General features: G+C 36.6%; 2 protein-coding genes across 2 annotated transcripts; one reads left to right on the plus strand and one right to left on the minus strand.

The window, feature by feature from the left end:
- Positions 1–916: 916 nt before the first annotated feature.
- On the minus strand, positions 917–4133 carry LOC117596092 (high choriolytic enzyme 1). Its single transcript, XM_053229606.1, has 8 exons — positions 3990–4133; positions 3820–3850; positions 3658–3723; positions 2554–2706; positions 2345–2462; positions 2044–2222; positions 1415–1496; positions 917–1323 (listed from the first exon to the last, which is right to left on the minus strand). The coding sequence occupies exons 1-8, from the start codon at positions 4056–4058 to the stop codon at positions 1197–1199; spliced, it is 825 nt and encodes a 274-aa protein (XP_053085581.1). The 5' UTR covers positions 4059–4133; the 3' UTR covers positions 917–1196.
- Positions 4134–8572: 4439 nt separating this feature from the next.
- Positions 8573–20369, plus strand: mtch2 (mitochondrial carrier homolog 2). Its single transcript, XM_053229535.1, has 13 exons — positions 8573–8730; positions 10514–10598; positions 12597–12703; positions 15368–15391; positions 15562–15618; positions 15830–15887; positions 15979–16030; positions 16115–16174; positions 16291–16384; positions 16547–16594; positions 16692–16759; positions 18627–18702; positions 19050–20369. The coding sequence occupies exons 1-13, from the start codon at positions 8644–8646 to the stop codon at positions 19134–19136; spliced, it is 903 nt and encodes a 300-aa protein (XP_053085510.1). The 5' UTR covers positions 8573–8643; the 3' UTR covers positions 19137–20369.
- The last annotated feature ends 3495 nt before the right edge of the window (positions 20370–23864 follow it).

Genomic DNA, 23864 nt, shown 5'->3' on the forward strand with positions numbered 1-23864 from the left:
ACTAGCTATTATGATAATACCAGTGATACTATATTAACATTAATAAGCCACAATAAACTATTTCAAACAAAATCAACTATTTTATAGTGCTACATGTATCTTTAGGTATAGGTATAGTAAATACATATTTCAGCCACTAGAGCATTAGTGAGGTCAGGCACTGATGTCAAGTGAAAAGGCCTGGGGCGCAATCGGCATTGCAATTCTCCCCAAAGGCGTTCAGTGGGGTTGAGGTCAGGGCTCTGTGCAGGCCACTCCATTTCTTCCACTCCAAACTTAGCAAACTATGTCAAGCAAACCAAGTTCGCTTTGTGCACAGGGGCATTGTCATGCTGGAACATCACTGGGCCTCTTAGTTCCAGTGAAGGGAAATCTTAAATCTGCTGCATACAAAGACATTCTAGTGTATCAATTGTGTGCTTCCAACTTTGTTGCAACAGTTTGGGGAAGAACCACATATGGGTGTTATCATCAGATGTCCATATACTTTTGTCCATATAGTCAATATTATACTTTTACCATACTGACCTACTTTTACCATAATATTGACCAAAAAATTGTATTCAGTTATGTATTTAGCGGAAATTATAAAATTATTCATTTAACATTACATAGCTAATGGATAATGGTGACCATGTTTGTTGTGGCATCCATATGGCTGTTTCTGATGGTGACTCAGAGAGTGCCTTGTAGCATTAGCATTTAGCTTGCAACGTTTTCCAGAAAGAGAGCATTCCTTTTTTTGTTGCTCCTCTTTTTTCTGTGGCTGTTTTTTGTGTCTTGTTTATATAGGTGCCTTGCCCTTCAGGGCCACCATATGAGCCTGTTTTTACTCAATTCTGAGTCAGGGATCGATTAACTCAAAAATTAAGAAAGATGCAGCCCACCTCCTGTTATCACAGTATGAATCCAGATGTTGTTTTGTATGCACTCTTTTTAATTGACTGTAACACTGCACATGGAAAATAAAAGCAAACTCTGTAAAAGCAGAACTGAGAAACGATCACAAGTTACTAGAAACTCTAAGTGAAATGAACCCAGATGGCTGCTCTCGCAACTTGCTTTCTAATTTGTTAAATTAGAGAGAAAATTGAGAAAATTGAGAAAAGTTATATCAGAATACATCACAGCCTTTTCAATCTTGAACATATTCTGCAAGCATTTGAAATACACTGGTGATGTTGAGAGTGACTCATTTAACTGCAGTACAGCCTGTTGACACGTAGAATGTCATTGGGGCTCATCTCAGTGGCACGTCCAATGGGAACATTATTGTCTGGTATGGGGATGATGGTCGGCTCCCTGTTCTTGGAGAAAGCAAACCTGGACCAACATAGTGTGTTTGCAATTAATATTTTGGCCTTAGAACAATGACTTTGAGGAAATACATTTTTAAAAAAGTATAATACTTTACCTCGAATAGTGCATGACAGAATTGTAGTCATATGGAGTGTTCAAATTGTTGGTGTCAACTTTATTAAAATTATGTACTTGTTCTGTGAACACATGAATCACATAATTATATTGTTGTTGTTTTTTTTGTCTTCTCTGACTGTCAGAACAAAGGCCTCTACCTTTTCCTAAAGCACTGTGTGCATCTCTCTCTCTCTCTCTCTCTCTCTCTCTCTTTCTCCTCCTTCATTCTCTCTCTCTCTCTATCTCCCTTTCTCTAGATTAATTATACATTTTCAATCATTCTTATATTTATATGCCATTTACTTTACAAATTTGATCAAAGCCTTTTTTTTCTATTCATGCTTTACTAGATGATACACAAGATGTGTATTACTAGATGATGACAAATTCCCTTATGATGCAACCTGAAGCGGAACTGTAAGGACAAATGTTTTACCACAATCTTATTTGTTCTGATTGATAAATAGATGGAAATTATTTATCTACTTAATATTGAAGCTTTCCGAGTCTTCATTTATGGAAACTCAGAATGCTTCTATACTAGCTACTGCCCTATAGATAACTCCAACTCATAATTCTCACTAGAGATTCAAGAAATAGAAAGTGAGAAATTCCTGCTCTGCTCACCAGGTATAATATTTTGATAGAGGATTCTGACATGCTTGTCACGGTCACTACGAGTCTGTTCATGATTAAATCCCAGAGCATGGAGAAGCTCATGTTGGACGATATGATGGTAAACACAGCCGTTGCGTTGTAGGGAAACAACCTGCTCTCCACCCCTGCGACCCACGAAAGAGTAGCACCTGTACAGCAAAGAATAAATTCAAGACTGCTTTCATTACATGAGAGCTGGATGGGAGTTAAAGCAACAGTTTGACAATATGTTTCTTAAAAACAGTCTTCAATATTAGGACTTTTGACATACCCAGTGTCTGAGATTATATGAATGTAGTCTTCTTCATTGGTGCGAGGTTTGAATCGGATACAGGTCGACTTTTGGAAGGACGTCAGCCCATTTTCGATAACACTTCTCTCAGAGCATGCTGTAGGACAGATTGAAGGGAAGCTTGTTAAAGATAGTTAATGGCACTCTGACACATATTACTTTGAAACCAGGTAAGAAGTGATACTCACAATACTGGCTGGAAATGACAAAGGGCACATTAACCTTCCCATCCCTGCCCTTGCGCCACTTGCACCCACGTGAAGTACATGGATCTGCATTCTGGAGCCCAGTGTACACTGCTATGTCACCATGTACAATGGCGAACTCACCCTTTAACTTTCCTGTGCAGCAAAACACAATTGTCTATTTGACACTAGGATTCTTAGTGTATGCATTTTTAAAGATATTTTCTCTTAAGGAAACAGCAGACTTTTGTATTAATTAAAGTAAGACAGAACACTAAAAACCAGAAGGAATTTTGGCAAGCTTTACCTACGATTCTTTCAATTAAAACTATTACTGTTGATTGTTGAAAATGTATCAATTGTGCATGTTTAAAATATGTCCCATAAACACTGAAACTCGTTCTAGTGAAAAGGCACCTTCCACAGAAGCAGTTATTAAATGGGAATTAGACAGTCATCAGTGGACATCATATATTTAATTAAAATTAATAAAAGATTTGAAAAACGTACTAAAATACTGCTAAACACTTCTGTCACATGGAACTGAACACTCACAAAGCACAGAGGAAAGCAGAATACACATTTTTGTAAGAAATATCAGACATTTTTTTCTACCAATAAAATACTGATGTTGAATCCATAAGTGAAATCTAGTTGTGTATTATTGCTAAAATGTTACTGGGCTGCATGCGTATGATAAGAGTTGATTTTATAATATACATATAGCCTATTTATATTCATTCTAACCCGACCAGTTACACTAGTATAACTATGCCATTCTTTGCCAGGTTACTATGTGACCAGATGCTCATGAAAATACCTACAATATATAATACCACAATCAGAATCCTTCATTTTTGAACAGGCCAAGTAGCCAAGAGGATTGTTTTCAAAATTTTTTCCTATTATAGTTATATACACTCACTCACACACACACACACACACACACACACATATATATATATATATATATATATATATACATACATTGGGTTAGAATAAGAATAAATACATGAGTACATTATATTGTGCTTTGGTATTTAATCAAATTAATGCTCTCTCTCTCGCTCTCTCTCTCTCTCTCTCTCTCTCTTTCTCCAATCTTACCAACATTCTTGTTGGCTCTTTCAATTATGGCAGATACAGAGAAATAATCCCGGTCAATGCTGTTATCTGAAATGGATTTAAAGAAATCAATAAAACAAAGATGAACATAGCTGTAAAATTTCAAAACTGTATAGATAAATTAATTAAGAGTCTGAATCTTACCAGTCTCCTCAGAGGTCTCATTAAACAATGCCTGGTTGATAAATATTTAAAATGTCTGTGAGCTGAACTTTTTATTAAGTACATATGTAGATATTTGAAAAAGGCATCTTCAGATTTACTCTAAATTACTCATAATGCATTTTATGTTGTTAAAATTTCTGTTAGCTCACCTTTATAGAACGACTCTGAACTAGACTGATGCTGAGCAGCAGCAGGATGATGTTTTGTATCAGGGACATGATGAGAGTCACATTCAGTGTAGCAGCACTGAGAGTGGAGAATGCTCAGGTAAAAGTACAGTTTAAATACCCTCATAGGAGTTTATCACTTCCCTCTCACAGAACTCAGGTTCTGTTTCTCAAGGGTTATGGCAAGCCACAAAAGATGAACTAGAAAATCTTATGCAAAAGTCTAGGCTTGTTTTCCCATGGCATTTCACATGCAGCACTTTTTGTAAAACGCCTTTGAAGCTTCTGTGAAAATTTTCAACTGTTGTAACATGGCCTGACATAAATTCTTATTATAATAAACAAATGTATATTTATAAAGCAGATGTCCAAAAATGTGTGACTTGAAACTGTATTTTAAGTCTTTTTAATATATTTTCTCTACCTTATCCAACATTTTTGTCTTTTTTTCTGTTTTCCACACGGGGTGTGCACACTTGTGCAACCAGGTTATTGTATATAGGGGTTTTTTTTTCACTTGAATTTTGCTGCTTGTTATATCACATTGAAGGTTGAATAAGATCTGACATGATTTATCTTGGTTTCATTTTTTTACATCAGAAAAACATTCAATTTTAAAAGGGGGTGTAGACTATTTACATCTACTGTATGAAATCACTATAATATTTGGATCTCTTTATCTTGGTGGTTTTTGCCGTCAGCTGGTTTTTGCCCTCAAGGTTTTTCTGTTCTCCTCATGCATGCATCCCTTCTTGTACATATGGTGTAGCTCTGGCCTATTTGTCTGGGGTTTCATGTTTTTGGTATTGTTTTTCATTAATTGCATTTTTAATTTATTTAACTTGCATGTTGTATTGTATCTCATGAGCTCAGCACTTCTGCCATGAGTTCAAGCGAGTCCACAAGATGTTATGCATTTAATTCATAGTATGTTAAAATGCATTAGGAATTTGCATTGAATTTTCATGTCGTCATTTTCTTGTTTACATGTCTTGACGAGACACTGTCACAATAACATAATATGACATAATATGGTAAGTGCTAATAAGGCTCTTTATTGACTCACACCAATGAAGCAACAATCAAGAAAATCTGGTGATGGTAGATGGTGAGCTCCATGTTGCCACTTTGCAAATGTCCTAAAGTAACATGTTTGTAGTTTGTCTAATAGCATATGCAATTCCCCAACTAATCTGGCTGTAGAGAAGGCCATGAAGAAAAGCTACTTTAAATACGTATCATCCACTGGTATGGCAAGACTTAGGTTGAGGTTGTTATATGCTGACTCATTTTTCCTCCTTCCTTCTACTCTCAAGTTTTTCCCCAGAATTTGGGCTTTGGTCAGGGGCATCATGCTACTGTATCAGGGATTGGTATTAATAAACACCTCATGCTGAAAATTCGGTTAAAAGACTTCAATAATGCAATATTTAATAATAAAAATTGTGAAAGTAGTTATGATCTTACAAATTAGTTATGCATCACCAGCTCTTAAAACTGTTACACCTGACATGAATAATAGTAGGTCAGAATAACATTAATTCCATTGCCACTGAAGGTGTGTTAACACACACTCATTTGACAGTGCAGATTTACTAGTAACAAAAAAAGCTATATTCCTGAAAAGCAATTAGATTAGAGTGCTATCTCTTGGTGTCTTTGAAATCCCCTTCTGGCAATACAAGAATGGGAAAGAGGATGAATGTGACATAGCAGGGAAATAGCTTATAGTCTACCCACATGAGGCAAATACATGAATCACTTTATTATTTTATTATTATTGTCTTTATTACTGTTATAGACGTTCACAGTATTCATAGTATATGGTCAGAAATGTGGCATAAACCACACTAAAGTGTCACAAATGTGTTACAAAATTGTTTTAAGAAACACTTGTTCATGTGGTAACACTGTGTAAGATTGTGTAGTTATGTGTTAACCTTTGCCTGTAAGTAAACTCATGTGTGACACTTGAGTTGAGAAACCCTGCTCTAGAGCTAATCCCCTTTTAAGGACATTTGATATTCAATTACTGAATTCTGACCAATGTGGAAAATTTATACCGTACTCAAACATCACAAACTAAAATAAAAAGGACTTCAACGCCTGTATGTACACCTGTAAGATCTAGAAGCCTCCTCTCTCCTTATTCCTCGATCCCTGAGTGCATTTAAAGAATTGGTGTGTACTTAAAGATAGTTGAATTCAGTTGAAGTCATGGGCTGAAAGAGGTAAGACTGCAGAGTCAAGAAGGTATCAATTATAGTTTTGGTTATGTGTTTATAAAGAGCAAACACAGGAGCTAACAGTGTGCCCTGTCTCCACAACACACACACACACCCTAAAGTGCAGTTTTTAAAAATGCAGTGAGGGTAGGACTAACAGAAATTAATTACTCTTATGTAATTATTCTTTAATAATTTTTTTTTATTGGGCTGCAAACTCGGAAAAAAATGCCATGAATGAATGTGTATAGTGTGCAGAGAGAAACTAGTGAATGAAGCCACCCAATTTACTTTTGTATACAAAATATTTTGCTCATAAAAGAGCTGAACACGACAGTCAGTGGCAAGTGTTTTAATTCCGCAATCTCGGGTAATGTGCTTAATTAAAGGCCTTGTATCTTGTGGCAAATATATATGGTATATTGTCAAGGTAAAAAAGTTTTTTGACATCTGACAGAAGTTAATACTTCAAGTAGCTAAAGACATATACATACCTGGAACTTTTGGGGAACTTGCATTTAAAGTGTTGCCATTTCCAATAATACAGTGAAGAGAAGAATGGGTACAAGGGCAAAGAATATTGAGGGGCAATACCTGTGGTATGCCATTCAAGAGGATGACTCCACGGATATTGAAATCGAGACTATTTTTTTTATATCACTAGAGTTCAATAGTGCATTGAATGATGTGATTCAGGTGATAAACTTTGTTACAGTGTGTGCACGTAGTCATTTGTTTAAGCAGCTGCGTTGGACAGAGAGCTCTAGGCTGTTGGGGGTGAGAGCCTAGTTTAGGCTTACACAACTCAGCCATTACAAAGTTTTGTTTTTGAGCAGGGCCCTCTACTGGCCAATTGCCTTACAACAGTATTTACAATGGTCAGTAAAGTGTCTGCATTCAAAGCAAAAATTGGATTCTTGGACAAAGAGAGTCAAGAGAGGTCAATGAGATTTACAGTTTGCAACATAAACCAAAATACACCTCTATGGATTTCAGTCCACACCTTTAAATTTACTGTGACAGTAGATTTATTTCTATTTCTGTATCTGTAACATTTTTGTGAAGTCATGTGAAGGTCTAAAAGCTTCACAGCTTTGTGTTGTCTATGTTTCAATCTTTTTCAGCAAGGCTGACAATTCTGACCATATACTATGCAGCCATAATCCAAAGCTGACAAAAGACCAAAGGCACCTTTTTAAAAAATATATATATATATATATTGCCCCATCTTATGCATGTAAAGATATAACAAATCCCAGAGAAAAAATCTCAATTATCATGATATTATCTACTGTAAGACTACAAACTCTAACTTTTGTTTATTAAAAGACATTCTTTTCACAAGTTATCATAAAGTTTTTTTCTGGTTAAAAATAAATATATACATATATATATATATATATATATATATCTATATATATATATATATATATACACACATATATACATATATTGCTACAACTACTTCCTGAATGACTTGGCCCTTTATAATATCTGCAGTGCAGAGTGCATGGTGTTATGGCCTGCACAAAGGCTGCTTTGAAATGGAGAAAAAAGATCCCGAGATCAGAGTTCAGCCTGTTCATTATCTTTATCATTATTAGGAAGAGTTATTATTATTTCTGACTGTTTCTAGAAGTGTTTTTAAACATATTATAAGGTTCTATCTTTCATTCATTCTTAACCCAAATAAAACCTTAGAATACTAAGTTGAATAAATTGAAAATAATGAAGTAAGATAACATTAGCTAAAAGGTGGCATGGTGGCACTGCAGGCAATGGTCCCCAGTTCCTCAGCCTGGTTACTGTGTGTGTAAAGTTTTTGTGCATATTCACCATGTCCATAGGGAATTCCACCAGGTTTTCTGGTTTCGTCCCTCTTCCCAAAAACATACCAGTAGATGGATTGGCTATGCTAAATTGATTCTAGGTGTGAATGCTGATGAAAATGTGCGGGTGTGTGTGTGTGTGGTGTGTGGTGTGTGGTGCTCTCTCGATTGTCATAATGTCCCTCAAAATAAAAACACACATCAGTTCTTTCACCAATGTCCTGCACATTTTAGTGCTTTCCTTGCTCTAACATACCCACTTCAACTCAGGAAGGACTGTTAACTAGCTGATTAGTTGAATGAGGTTTGGTGGAAGCAGGGAAACACTAAAATGAGCAGGACAGGGGCTACTCGATGAGGGAGGGGTTGGGAACCTGTGATCTCAACTGAAGTTAAGTCGGTGAGCTCAACTGTGAAATTTGCCCCCTCCAAGATGGCATCGGCGTTGACGCATCTAGCTTAGCTCAATGTCGTTCCCGGTCAACGCTTGTCACGTGACCAGGTTTGCAGCCAACCGTTATCACGTGACGAACCCCGTTGCCTTACCACAATTTCTACCCTGTTAAGGAGGGGGACGTAATAATGGCGGAAACATGTGGCCAAGTACTCTTAGGGTCCGGGCTAACTATCCTTTCCCACCCTCTTATGTACATTAAGGTTTTAGTACAGGTAAGTGCGCTTATGTCATATCTGCTAAAGTTATATATGAACGATTGTCTTCATTTTTTCTATGGAGACGCGGCGTTGTCGGATAGCTAGCTAGGTTGCTATTTAATAGAGGTTAGCCATCTTGTCAAGCAAAATATCGTGTAAAATTTAACCAAGAAGAAACAGACTTTGTGTTTTAAACCGCCTGCTGCTAAAATATGTCATGAAGCATCAGGAATTGTTGTGTTGTCCTATGTGCGATGGCGCTGTCATTTAGCAATAGCAAGCTTAGCTGCTGCTAACATGGGCTCAGGTCAAGAAGGCTTCCTGCTCCCTTTATAAGTGTACTACTGAAGGTGTTCAATAACACTGGCCTGTACACTCCGTGTAGTGCACTGTCCAAGCAATAAGAAGCGATTTGGTATTTGTACCGTTTAACGTCCTTAGCATCAGGTTGTGACCCCACTGGCTGAGTGTGCTCACTGGGTAGTGAAACAGAAAGCAGGAGAGACTCAGGCTCAGTCACACGCCACTGTGTCATGGCGATATGGAGCCGTTTACAGGAAACATGTCCTTTGTTGTTGTAGGTGAAGGTTATTGATCGTCTATGGCCTTATGATTTTACATGATTTATAAAATAAATGATTTTACATGATTTATACAAAAAATAAAGACTTTTTTTTATACCAATAAGGTTGAAGTCATACAGGATACTATCAGTACAGTTTTGTCCTCTCTTTTCAGGGGAAAGTAGCTATTGCAGGCTTGAAAAGTTGCTACAAGTCGCTATATGACGACACAAACTAATTTGCATATTTCTTAAATCATCATGATCATTTGCATAGCAAAAGGTGTTACAGGAAGAAGGAAATTTATCTTCAGATGCTTGGAATAAAACGGATCCGAATAGAAAAAATCAATGCAGTGTCCATTTTATTAGGAACACCAGTGTTCATGCTGCCAAAAACTCTACTGCTGATAGATAACAGTGGCAGCTTAAAAAAAAAAGCTAGTGACATATTGAGAATGCTGTCAGACGACAAAGCTAGTCAGTGATTGCTGATATCCTAAAGACCTTGCATTTCGACCGACTGAACTTATAAAATGCTTTACCCTCACAAAATTTACACTGAACTTCATTACACCGTTTTTTTTTTCTTCCCCACATCTCACCCTACATTTGCACTAGCAAGCAAGAAAATGACAGACGACTGTGTATTTTATGTGTATGTGTGACAAAGCTGCTATTTCAGCAACAGTGGCAAGCTCAACAAGTGGCATTTGAATTGAGATAATTTTTAAAATTATTATTATATAAATTAGGTATGACACAGTGAAACAACATATCCAGACGTTTGGATCGAATGATTCCTTGGACCAGTCCTATGGCATGTGTATGGACTGACATTTCTTCAGTTCCCCCACTCAAAACTTTACTTCCTACCTGCAATTGGTTCCCATTTACCGTTGGACAAAAATCGATGAAAAACCCATAACCATGGTTTTATCTTAACCTTACCCATGTACAACCTCTCAATAAACGTGTGTAGAAACCTTGAGGAAAATAAAGCTTGGAAGCAGTAGCAGATTGTTGGTGTGTCTGGTGAGTGTGCTGCCAAAGATCTGCCAATGAAGCCTAGCAAAATGCAATATAAACATCACCTAAAACCAATTAAAACTGCCTAAAACATGAATTTATTGTATCATGAACATAAAAAAATTCTCACAAACGTTAGTTTAGTTAGTAAATTTAATCGTCAGTTTCATCATGTTTTATAACTGATGTTTTTTACCTGGATTTCAGGTGGGACATGAGCCTCTTCCGCCCACTCTTGGCAGGAATTTGTTTGGCAGACAGGTGAATCAGCTTCCTGGACTCTTTGCTTATGGTAAGATCAATGAATTTACTTCTATATAGTGAGTTAAACCCATTAACACATAGCTAATAATATAACTTTAATGAAGAGAGCTTGCCACTGCACTGATCTACAAAATCTCACATTCTTAAGCCTTAATTTGACTTTTTCTAAATGATAGCTTAAAATAATTTTCTTATCATTCCTAATTTAAGATTTTGAATGAATACATCATTTATGCTTTTCTTGGGAATGAGAGTGACTTCATTGAAAGAGCACACGTTCCCCTAACACAAACACACATACACACACTAATCTCTTTTGCAACTTGTAGCCATTTGTTCCAATTGCGCACTAACACGTGTAGGTTTAATATCTCACATGCATACATGCAACAACATGGTCAAGTCTTGGGATTATAAGGTTTAATGCATACGTAAAGCAAATGATAAGGACATCATAATAAGGAGTGTGTGCAACAGGCATATGAGCAGTGATTTATTTCCACATATTGGTTTGAGATGAAAAGATGAATATGAGACGATGGATCAGAATTTCAACTTTTATTTCTTGATATTTACATCTAGTTGTGTTAGACGACTTAGAACATGGCACCTTTGGTGGCAGACCACCCAATTTTTTTGGTGAGCAAAAGTATTAGAACAGATAGTCTTAAAGTAAGTAACACTTGAAATTTAGTTGCATATCCCTTGTTTGCAGTAACTGCATCAAGCCAGTGACCCACTGACATCACCAAACTGTAGCATTCTTCTTTTGTGATGCTTTTCCAGGCTTGCACTTCAGCTTCTTTCAGTTGTTGTTGTTTGTTTTGGGGGGTTTTCCCTTCAGTCTCCTCTTCAGGAGGTGAAATGCATGCTCAATTGTGTTAAGGTCTGGTGATTGACTTGGCCAGTCTAAAACCTTCCCAATAAGATTGGATGCATTTCTCTGTAAATTGGTAGACAATATGTTTCTGTAGACTTCTGAATTCATTCTGCTGCTACCATTATGAGTTACATCACCCAAAAATTTAGCGAGTCCGTTCCAGAAGCAGCCATACAAGCCCAATCCATGACAGTACCTCCACCATGTTTGACCAGTGAGCTTGTATGTTTTGGATCATGAGCTAATCCTTTCTTTCTCCACACTTTTTGCCACGATTTTCCCTCTTTGGTCAGCTTTAAAATGGCTTGATTTTCTCGCATAGACAGCTCTCTGGTCTTAATTTTGTTTTAGCCTTTTCAACAACAAATGCATGTCTTCACAAGTGAACCCCAGGGCTCAAACCAAGAGTAGACATTCAGCACTATTAATTGTTGAAACAATCAAACGTAACATGACACACCTGGGCTACAAAAAACACTTGTTAGTCACATATTCCAGTATTGATCACTTGAAAAATGGGTGGGATCAAACAATAGGTGCCATCTTTTAAGTTGTTTATCACAAACACACACACACACACACACGTATGTATATATATATATGAAAATGTGTGTGTAGAAATAACACAGCTTGTATTACGAAACGCGAATGTCTTTGCTGCTGAATAAGATGTTCACGACAAACCAGTCAGACAGAAGCCGAGTTTCTCCAGGGTGTGTGTTAATAACCCTATAATATATTTAATAGGGTGGGCCAAACTTAAATAATTGAAGACTATGCAAGGAAGGGAGAATGCTCCTGGCAGCCATTTGTAACAGTGTCAGTTATGCATAGTGAGCTATTTAAGTGCTTTTCTTCAAGTATATATCTGGTCCTTTTTGGCTGTTGTACTGTGCCAATCTTGTAGTTGTTTAGCTATTAATAGAATCATAGTGAGGCTACAGATTATTCGCATCTGTTGATTTGCACAGTTCTGTTTGTTTTAATGTAAAATATGAGTTCTAGTTTCAGTGATTGTGACAGTACACTGATTTTATAAATTTTGAAGTGTTTATTCAGAGCTTTGAGTTTCTGTGCATAATTATTGATGGTTCTTGTGTTAAGAATGATTAACCTTGCATAAACTGAATTTTATTTCTTTAACAGCCAAACACATCATAAAGATTGATGGGAAGTCAGGCCTGTTTAAAGGTCTTACCCCCAGACTGTGTGCAGGGACCATCGGCACCATTGTCCACAGTAAAGTGCTGCAGGTAAGACTGCTAATTCCAATCTTTGAAGACATGATTCAGACACAGTTTGGTGTCTTCTCTGCTTTAGCACATCTACTATGCAGGTTAATTAACTGATAAGTTGAGTCAACAGTTATTGAGCAAGGAAATCAACAAAGTGTACTTGGCCTGAAAAACTGATGACCCATGGTCTATGGTATGATTATTACATTAAAAGAATACAGCCCTAAACTGTATTTAAGCCATGTACAGTCATGGGGGAAAAAGAAAGTACATGCTCCTTTAATTCTATGTTTTTAATTTATCAGGCCCTAAATAACAATTGTGTCGTCCTCACAAACTTCGTTAAACAAACAAATAACAAATTAAAAAAAACACAACAGATTTAATATATAGTAATTTTTTCCAAAATGTAAACCAACATTCAGAAACCAGGTGGGAAAACATAAGTACACCCTTCCTATTTCTGCAACCATTAAGAGAGTAATTAGCAGTTAGGTGTTACTAATGAAATGCACAAGATTATTTAATCATCAAGAAGTGTGACTACCTCTATAAAAGTAGAATTTTGGGCAGTTTGGTGTTCTAAAGCACCTGTGTGTCGATATCATGTCAAGAAGACATCAGCCATGTTCATCAATCTGGGAAGGGTTATAAGGCCATCTCCAAAACAATATGAAATTCACTATTCTACAGTGAGAAGGATTGTTCACAAATGGAGACAGTTACCAGTCTTCCCAGGAGTGGGACTTCCGAGCAAATTGAGTCCAAAGGTCAGACCGTTTAATGCTCAGAGATATAAACAACAACATTAACTCTCTAACAACATTAAATGTCTATGTTCACGAAAACACAATCAGAAAAAGACTTAATAAGTATGACTTTGATGGAAGGGTTGCTAGTTAAAAGCCCCTTCTCTGCAAAAAGAATATGGCAGCACAACTTAGCTTTGCTAAATTGCATCTGAACAAACCACAGAAGTTCTGGAACAACATCCTTTGGACTGATGAGACCAAACTGGAGATGTTTGTTGAAAACCAAACACAGCTTATCATCACAAACACCTCATACCAACTGTCAAGCATGGTAATGGAGGGATGATGATCCTGGGGAACAGGACCTGGGAAACTTGCGGTCATTGAGACAACGATGAACTCCACTGAATATTCTTGAGACAAAAGTAAGTCCATCTGTCCACCAGCTTAAGCTGGGCTGAAATTGGGTCATGCAACAGGACAATGATCCCAAGCATACAAGCAGATAGACATCTGAATGGCTAAAGAAGAAAAAAAAAATCAAGTTGTTAGAATGGCCAAGTCAAAGTCCAGACCTCAACCCCATTGAGATGCTGTGGCGGGATCTTGAGAGCTGTGCATAAACGAGTCCTCTTAAACATCAGTGAACTGAAGCAATGTTGTAAAGAAGAGTGGGCCCAAATTTCTCCAAAATGATGTGAGAGACTGACGAACCCCTACAGAATACGTTTACTTCAAGTTATTGTTTCTAAAGGTAGCTCTACATATTACTGAATTATAGGGTGTACTAAAATAGGGTGTGAAAAAAATGACTGCATATTAAAATCTGTTGTGTTTTGTTGTCACCTGAGGTTATTTGTTTGTTTATAGAAGTTGGTTAGAAGTTAGAAGTTAGAAGTTGGCTAGGACAATTATTTACGTCCTGATAAATACAACTATCAGGAGTCACATTGGATTTTTTGGGGTTGGACACCCAGATTTACATCATATTTATATTAATATACATTTAGAATTTATTATTAATTTAATATAGATTTATAATTTATTATTAATTTAATATACATGTATAATTGATTATAAATAAAGGGTGCTTTTTATTATGTAATTGATTATATTATAATGCGTGCTTCACACCTGCAGCATTTAGTCCGTTTGAAATGAACCCTGGTGTTTTCTCCACACAAATATATAAGGGTTTGGACCATAACAACTGGTCTGAGAGCGTCTAAGCAAGATAGTTCCAAGTGAAGTCTAGTGTGGTTCGATTGCACTGAGAAAGTGATTTGAACTATAATCAATCCAACTGCATAAAGGGACCCAAACATGTTGTGTGTTTTGGGCTATGGACTATTTCTGACCAATGAGAGTTGTACAAGTACATTTTCAGCATTTTTTGGTTCAATTATATGCAGTGTAAAAATAAAATGAACCAAAAGTACCAATTTTGCTCTGATTCAGACTCAGCAAATGGACTAATAGGTGTGAAAGCACCCTTATTTTTTTGGCGGTGCTGGGAACCATTCACTAATTTAGCGCCTTAACCACTGAGCCACCATTGTGTCACTAGCTTCTCAGCATAGATAAATACACATCCAGAAAAATAGATTCTGTATTGATGGAAAGCCAGTCAGGGCAAATGAGGAAATTTGCTCAGCAAAATAAATTCAGTAAATCAAAATGGCTGTTAAAGTCTTATTCTGTTGTTGTTGTTATTATTATTATTATTATTATTATTATTATTATTACTATTAAAGTCTTATTCATTCAGCTAATTGCTTGCTATGTAAATACGTATAACCCTGTATGGTGAATCTGCTGTATGAAACTCTCACCTTGGCTCACCTTAGTTCTGGACCAGCATGCATGTGACAGCTGAGGAGGTTATTTATATACAGCTTATTATTAACACTCAATTTTTTATTCTCTACAGAAATGCCAGGAGAACAAACTGGAGGTAAGGGGTCCATACACACTGTGACTGTGTGTATATGTATGTAATTTCTGTATATGTAATGACAGAATGTACAGCTGTACATCTAACTTTGCAGTTAAGTTGTTTTAATTGAATAATTGCATTGAAAAATTGATTTCTAGTATTGGTTATATAAATTGGTCTGTTTTAAGGTCATGAACAGTGGCCAGAAAACAGAGGAGGGATCTTTGCAGCATGTAGTCAATGAGGTCGGTCTTTTAAAAGTTTCTGTCCCCAAATCATGGACACTATACGGTATAGAGACACTTGCTTCTGCCATTTAAAGTTTGACTACCTAAATACATTTTTGACCCCTTTTTTTTTTTTTTTTCTCTATGTTAAACTGATCGCCCTAAAGCCTCCATTTTTAACACGGAATTATGGTACTGATTCTACAGACGTGTTTTTTTTCCCCCACAGACAACAAAGGATATGATAGCACGCTCCTGTGCCACAATTGTCACACACCCATTCCATGGTATTTCTTTTCTATATTTGTTTGATTAAAAATGCATAATTCCAAAATATTTGCTTGTATCCTGAACTTTTAAATTATTCTTCATTTACAGTGATCACCCTTAGATGCATGGTCCAGTTTATCGGAAGAGAAACCAAGTACAGGTCAGTATGGGTCCCACACTCCTCCTCTTCCTTCCATACAGTGTTTTCATTTTGCTAATAGTGATGTTCTGTCACACTTTTCAGTGGTGTCTTTGATTCCATTGTCACTATCTACCAAGAAGAGGGAATCCTTGGCTTTTTTGCGTATGTACTGAAATTCAGTTTGAATCCTGAGATTTAAACAGCGTTAAGCGTGCCATGCTCCTTCACCTCATGTAGTAATGTGTCCGAGTGTGTTTGTGTGTCTGTCCATTTCATAGTGGCCTCATCCCACGTCTTCTTGCCGATGTCTTCTCTTTGTGGATCTGCAACATGCTTGCTCACTTTATCAACTCGTATGCAATAGATGACTCAGTAAGTACGAATGCATTTGAATCGTGATCTATAAAGTATGTTGAATTATATAAATTCGGCAAGCTCAGACACTTTACAATATGTAGTTAAAATACTTTGTCTTGTAATTAGATTTATTTATTTATTTATTTTTTAAATAAACAGTGGTTTTGTTTGTTCTAGATGAGTCATACGAGTGAAATGAAGAACTGCTCTCAGGCTGCCACTGGGGTGAGTAACATTACTGGGGTTTGGAGTAACAATCTGCAGTATTCTGTAATGGCCAAACTAATGTCTGTTTGTCTATTTCTCTCTCTGTCACATTTAGTTTTTTGCCAGTATGCTGACATACCCTTTTGTGTTGGTCTCCAACCTGATGACGGTCAATAACTGTGGGTAAGTGATTGCCTTGTGATTTATTTATTTATTTATTTATTTTTTTAAAAACTTATGTCTGTATTTTGGGGCAAGTTTGTTGTGCTTGGAATAGTTTGTATTTTCCTCTGGAAGTTTTGAATCCTAAAAAATAAAAAGTGAAGTTTAATCTCTTATGCTAATTGGTCCAGGCAGTTTTCCCCCATAATTTAGTCCCTAGTGCTTGCAGTGAATCCAGAAAGATTGAACAGCCTCAATGCATGTACTTTCTTTTTAAAGAGCAACTCCAGCAGGGGCATAACCTGTTGTCATTCCTCAGTGTGCAAACACTACTGTCATCTGCTGCTGCACACCTTGATGTAATCACCATGTAATATTTTGCTGATAAAGGCTATATAGAGGTGTGTTGAGGAGGGAGGGAGTCCCTTACTTCCCTTACTTTGCAAAATGATGAAAAGTCTTTGGCTGTTCTGCATAATATCTTATGTTGTCTTTTTTTTTTGTTCTGCATTTGTTGAATTTTGAGGCTTTTGCATGCTGTATTAGTGGAATCTAAAGCTCGTTAAACAATATAACCAGCTCTATAAATGCTCCTTTTAAAGCTTGTGCATGAAAAGCACCTTCTAACATACTATGCTCCTTTCGTTGAGCTAATACACTCGTGTTTGATTGTATACAGTAGTCACACATGTTTATTATAATCTGGCTGTCAGTGTGTAATGATTGATGGTTATGAGAGTTAAATGCAGTTTGAATTGTAAAGCCTAATGTGCATAATAAAGAAAGATAGCAGCTCAATTGCTGAAAGGATGCATTTTTATTATTTGCCACTGGAAGTGGTTGAGGTAATATTGTTTAAAGTAGTTTTACTTGACAGTCAGTGCTGAAGCATACTTTGTTCTGGTTCTGTGCACCATATTCAGGAAAACAAAATAGACCCAAACAAAACTATTAAAGGGAAACACAAGTGAAAGTGAAACAAAAACAACAGCCTTATGACCTGCCAACCTTTCCACATTTTGCGTAGGGACTATGCATTTTAACATGGTACACTGCTATGAGTTATCATTCAAAATACACAAGAAGAATCTGGAGGAAACCCACACGAACATGGGAAGAACATGCAAAACTCCACAGAGACAATAATCTGAGCTCAGGCTCAAACCCAGGACTGAAATTTCAGACAAAATAAAAATTGTTTTTGACCATTTTTTGGCTGAATTGTTTTGGTGAATTGTTCAATGGCACATTTTCAGACAAAAGAGAAAAATCAAAAGGAAAAAAAGATTAAAAAGGCCTACAATGAAGTAATCTAACCGTTTACAAATACTTTTAATGTTAATGGAAATTTGAAAGTGATTTAAATAACTCTTAAATCACTGTATATGTAGGATTTTATTGTAACCCCCAGACACTTGGGGAATAAGATGCTGCTCGTCTGTTGTAGACACTAGAAATTTTACATGCACACTTTCTTATTAATGGATATTAATCGCTGTACGTTAGAATTGCTGTACATGAGAAAGTAATCCTTTCTACCGTAAACTTTCCTGATTGTAATTTGTTTGCGTGTGTGTCTGCATCTTAACTAAAAGTGACATGTGGGTGGTTACGTTGTAACCCTGTATATACATGCTCTACAGTTTCTATCTTAGACAAGTGATTTGTGAAAGGAAAAACTGGCAGGACTATGTGGGTTGGCAGGTCTGAAGATGTGTTTTGACACATTTATGAAAAATTTGAAGAAATGAAAATAAGAGTAAATCTACTTTATACACAGTTAGCTACATTCTTCATTAATTTAGCTAGAGTAGGTCTTGGTGCTTTTGGTGAACTGCTGCTTTTGCTTTTGTTTTGTTTATCCGTGTTTTCTGTGTACTTTTTCTAGGTTGGCAGGTGGTTTACCACCTTATGCTGAAACCTATAAAACTTGGCTTGACTGCTGGAGGCACCTGAGGCGAGAGGTCAGTAAACAAACCAATTGAGTTTACCTTGTACTGAGGATGTCAGTTTGCCACCCTAGTTATTAGTCATTATTAGGCAATATGACCACCCTTGGACTGGATCTGACCTCAGTCATTGAGAGTATGGAGAAACTTTCATAACATATGATGATGCAGTTGATGTACATTTCTTGGTCTTGTGACAACTTTTTTTTTTTTGATGAATTTCTCTGTAGTTACTTATATGCTTTCAGATGTTTTATGCCTAACTGAATAATAAGCTGAGAGTTTAAATCCCATTTAAACTACATGACTTTGAATATAAATGATTTAAATGTCTAACCATGTTCTCTCTTTCTCTCTTTTAGGGTAATATGAGCAGAGGCAACAGTTTATTCTTCAGGAAGGTGCCGGTGGGGAAGATGTACCTCATTGACCAGAAGCGATTTTTCTGAATAGGACATGCCAACAGCATAATATATATGAGATGGATTGGGTGGGGAAACTCCTGATCTTTTGTACGCACTTGTTCATGATTGATTTTTTTTTTTTGTTTTTGTTTTTTTCGTGTGGTTGTTTTTTGTTTTTTTTTGTTTTGTTTTTTGATAATCATTCTGTCAGCTTCCAGTAATTTTTTTTCATTAATTTCATCAAAAGTTGCTTTGATTTGGAAATGTTATTTTAATATTTGTCTCAGAAATACCTCTTTTACTAGAGGTTTAATGTCATACAGGCCTTAGCTAGGAAATTCTGTAATATTTAAAATTAATATAAATTATGTTTATTATCTTTCCTTCCTCCAAAAACGGGAAAAAACAACCAGTCCTAATGGGGCCATTTGCTTAATGTGTCTCATAGAAATGTCCTCGCCTCCCAGCACTTACCTACACAACTGAAGTTCTTCTGATGCTGAAGCTGTACTTGTAGCTATTAAAATACTAAGTTGTGTTACAGTAGCTCCTGATTCTGTGTGCTGCATGTGTGTGTATGTGCACATGCTTGTGTGTGTCCTCACACAGCCGGTAATGTTCACACTTGCCTGGCTCCTCAAACTGGTACAGGTTTGCACTCTGGAGAGCGAACATGCCCATGTGCTGAGCTAGATAGAGTGCATACAGCCCACTGGTATGAGTCATGCTGTGAGAGTGAGAGAGATCCATGCGATCGATTTCTCTCTCTCTTCCCCTGTGTTCACCGACACACTGCCTGCTTGGATTAATTTGGGCTGTATATTTGTATTAACATTCTAACTGATCCCAATAAATCCAAGTATGCCTTTTATTGGTGTGCTTGGGTGTTTTTTCCTTCACCTGGATATGATTGATTGCCTGTGTGTATATATGCATATGCATAAATACAATCAGACTGTACCCTCTGTGTGTGATTGTTGTGCAGGATCATAAAAGTAACTGGGCTAAAGTATAAGATTTTTTTTTATTGAAATATTTTTTCCCATTGCAGATTTCCATTATGTCATATAAGATGCTTACATTACTTTTTCAGAGCTAAACTACAGATTTGGTGGCACCCTTAATGAAAATGAGCAATAGAAAATGAATAAAATGCCATTTTTGAGCTTAAACATTTTTATCTGCGAAACACTGTTTTTGACATTATTGGCTCTTGGTCCGTGCACGTTTTAACCATTTGTTTCTTGCATTAAATTGAAATTTACAAGATCAGAAAAACGACTCGTATTTCATTTTTTTGTCCATATTAGGAGAAACAAGATTTCAGCCCATCTTGCCATCTAATCATTTTTAAGAATTAATTAACCATGTGGGTTGATTATTGGTTTGGGTGAGTGGGTGGGGCTAAAATGCTGATTGTGCCTCATTGGTCAACCTGCATAAGCTCATTTTTCTGCAGCCCTGCTGGTCATGTATGTATAAATCAGTATGAATTAAAATCCCTTTTGGGTATGGAGAAAAATTATCACATGATATAAAAATCGTTAAGACACTAAATAGACATGTGCAAATGGGTGTCAACAAGGCATGGATTTACAGTTAAAGTGATTATGGCAAAAAAAAAAAAAATCTGAGACTTTATCAGAAAAATGAGCTGTGTTTGGGGAAACACTGCTATGTATCAGCGTAGTTCTGTACTGGAATAATATTGAACATTTCTAAAAACATTTCTTTAAAATCACTTGTTACTATCACTTAAAAATAAAATACAAAAGATAAATTACATTAGTTGAATAATAAGTTTTAGACAATTACTGTACATGTATTCTATTTAAAATAATATTACAAAATAAATTATTAGTGAGAATTGAAATATATTGGGACACTTTTTGACTTTCCACATTGTCTAAGCTTTCTTGCCAATTCTTAATAGAAGATATCCAACACATAATGCATTTCTGAAATCTGCAAGCTGCTTGTCTACATGTGAAGGAAAAACATTGGCCTGCCATTTTATGAAGACTGACTGAAAGTCATTTCTAATGGCATTTGGGAAGCATGTTTTCTTTCATTTAGGCTTTTAAATAAAGTATTTAGATGTCCTCAGAATTCATTGAAAACAAACAAGGCTTAATTGGTAAGCATTCTCCCCCTCAGTGTGAACTGTCCTTTTGCAGTAGTTGCAGGTTTGTGTTGTCTTGGATATGTCTTTAAGCTTTGCACGTTTTGATTTTGGCATTTTCTTACATTCTTCAGTGCTAATTTTTTTAAAAGTTAAATAGTTAGATGGAGAATGTTGGTAGACAGCAATTTTCAGGTCATGCCACAGATTTTTAACTGGAAATCCATGGTCAGTTAAGTCTGGGCATTGATTTGGCCAGTCCAAAACATATGACTTATTTTTTCCCAAGCCATTCGTTTGTAATTTTGCCCTGTGCTTTGGCTCATTGTCCTGTTGGAACACGGATTTCTGCCCTGAACGCAGATGTCTGGCTGACTGAAACAGGTTCTCCTCAACAATTTGCTTGGGTTTGGCTCTATCCATTTTGCCTGTGATGGCAACAAGCTTTCCAGTTTCTCCTGCTGAAAGCAACCCTGGAGCATGATGCTACCACCACCGTGCTTGACCACAAGCATGGTGTTACCTGGGTATTGGTCTGCAGCAAATCTGGTCTTGCTTTTAGAACAAATGGCTCAACTATAGTTTCATCAGACCACAAAATCTTTTGACAAAAGCTCTTAGAGTTTGTAACATGGCCTTTCTCAGAAGTGGCTTCCCTCTGCCCGCTCTCCCACAGAGGCTGCATCTGTGAAGAGCTGATTATATTGTTGAGGTCTGTACAGGTTCTCCTATTTCAGCCAGTGAGCTCAGTGCTTCAGTGTTGTAGCTGGATTCCTGGACACTTCTCTGACAATTGGCCTTCTTGTCCGAGCACTCAGTTTGGTAGTGTCTGGGTTGGGTGCAAGGTATTGGAACAGCAAGGTCAATTCTACTTTATTTGCTTTATTATTGGGTTAAAGATCAAAAGATGAATATGAGATGATAGATCAGAATTTCAACTTTTGTTGCCTGATATTTACATCTAGATGTGTTAAACAACTTAGAACATGGCATCTTTTGTTTGAACCCACCCATTTTTCAATTGATCAAAAATATTGGAACATGTGACTGATAGGTGTTTCTTCTTGCACAAGTGTGTTAGATTGATTATTTTAACAATTAATAGTTTGAGCCCTGGGTTTTGACAGCGAAGACGGCATTGAACTAACATTAAGCTTATTTTGTTTGCAGTAGTACATCTATGTATATCTGCATCATAAATATGTACAATAAATTATTCATGGAAATTTTATAACCATATGAAACAAAAAAGTCAAAGCATGTCATTTTTACTTCTCTGAAGATCTTTGGGGTCAGCTTCCTGTTTGATACTGACCACACCCCCTTATATGATGTCACATGAAATAAGTCATGTTATTTCTATCAGGCACTTCCACTGCCAGGGCTCAGTCACATCCAGTAAACTTTCACTTTGTTTTCACAGGCCAGAAAAGAAATGCTGCTAAGTTTAAATGTCCCAATATAAATGAATTCATACTATATCAGAAAGGTTTTCCTCCAACCCCAAAGATTTACACCCACATTAATTTTGATAGTACTAACAGCAGTAATAAAATTAGGAATAGTGATGTTAATATGAATGAACATTTTAACTCAGTGTAACTGGTTAAGAAATAAAACACTCCAAATACATTCTATGGTACACATTGACTAATATGTCTGATATTTTAAGTAGAATGGCATTAAGTTTAAAATATTAATGTGTTGTCATCAAAATGAGTTCTGTAATGCAAATGACCTCATACATAGTTAAATGTGGGATGTCCCCTTCATTTTTTAGTGAGGAAGTTTTGACATTGGTGGAGAGACAAGCAAAAAAGAGGAATATTGGGGAATGCAAATAGGAAGTTCTGTTGAAGATCAAGACAAAGTGCACAATTACCTCTATTTAAAACTTGATAAATAAACTAAAAGAAATAAAAGGGATTACATCAGAAATACTAATGACATTTAAAAAAGCTTGGTAAAAATATACCTTTGAACTGGTCTCAGCTATTCACTATCCACTAGTATCCACTACTATCGCCCTCATGCAGTCTCACAGCGTGAAGATTATGCTCGTCCAGTGGGTAGAGATGTGAACTGGTTATTCGAGTTGTTGGTCAGGGGTGATGAGGAGGGGGAGCCCATTCCACTGGTCCATGTTGTGGTTGATATAGAAGTCTTCCACCTGTCATATCCAGATAACATCATCACCCTTTAAGCAGGCCAGTAGTGTTGTCTGGATGTAGAGGTCTGCATTCCCACAGCTCTCTCATGGGAACCGCGGGACCTGATCAGATTTCTTGTGGCGTGGGATTAAATTTAAATTTTTTAACAAATGGAAAGTATGATGCTGAAAGCAATCGTCTGTGCATGCAGCACATGGATATGCTGTCATCAAAGGATGTTGAACTTGGATTGGAAAATGGTCAGTTTAGTGCTAAGAAGCCAACATCAGGCAAGTCAGATGTATAGGTATCATTTTCACACATTATAGAGGCAGGTAGAAATAAACTACCATTTGCACAATGTAATAAATGTCTAAAAGTTGTACCGTTGAGCAGCAGCCACAAGACTGGAAACTCTGGTTTAAGGTGACACTCATGCCTCATCACACAGGGACAAACTAAACTGACATTTACAAAGTCCAAGCCAGTGCCAGAGCAGGT

Source organism: Pangasianodon hypophthalmus, chromosome 25, assembly GCF_027358585.1.
Source record: "Pangasianodon hypophthalmus isolate fPanHyp1 chromosome 25, fPanHyp1.pri, whole genome shotgun sequence".
Taxonomy (NCBI): domain Eukaryota; kingdom Metazoa; phylum Chordata; class Actinopteri; order Siluriformes; family Pangasiidae; genus Pangasianodon; species Pangasianodon hypophthalmus.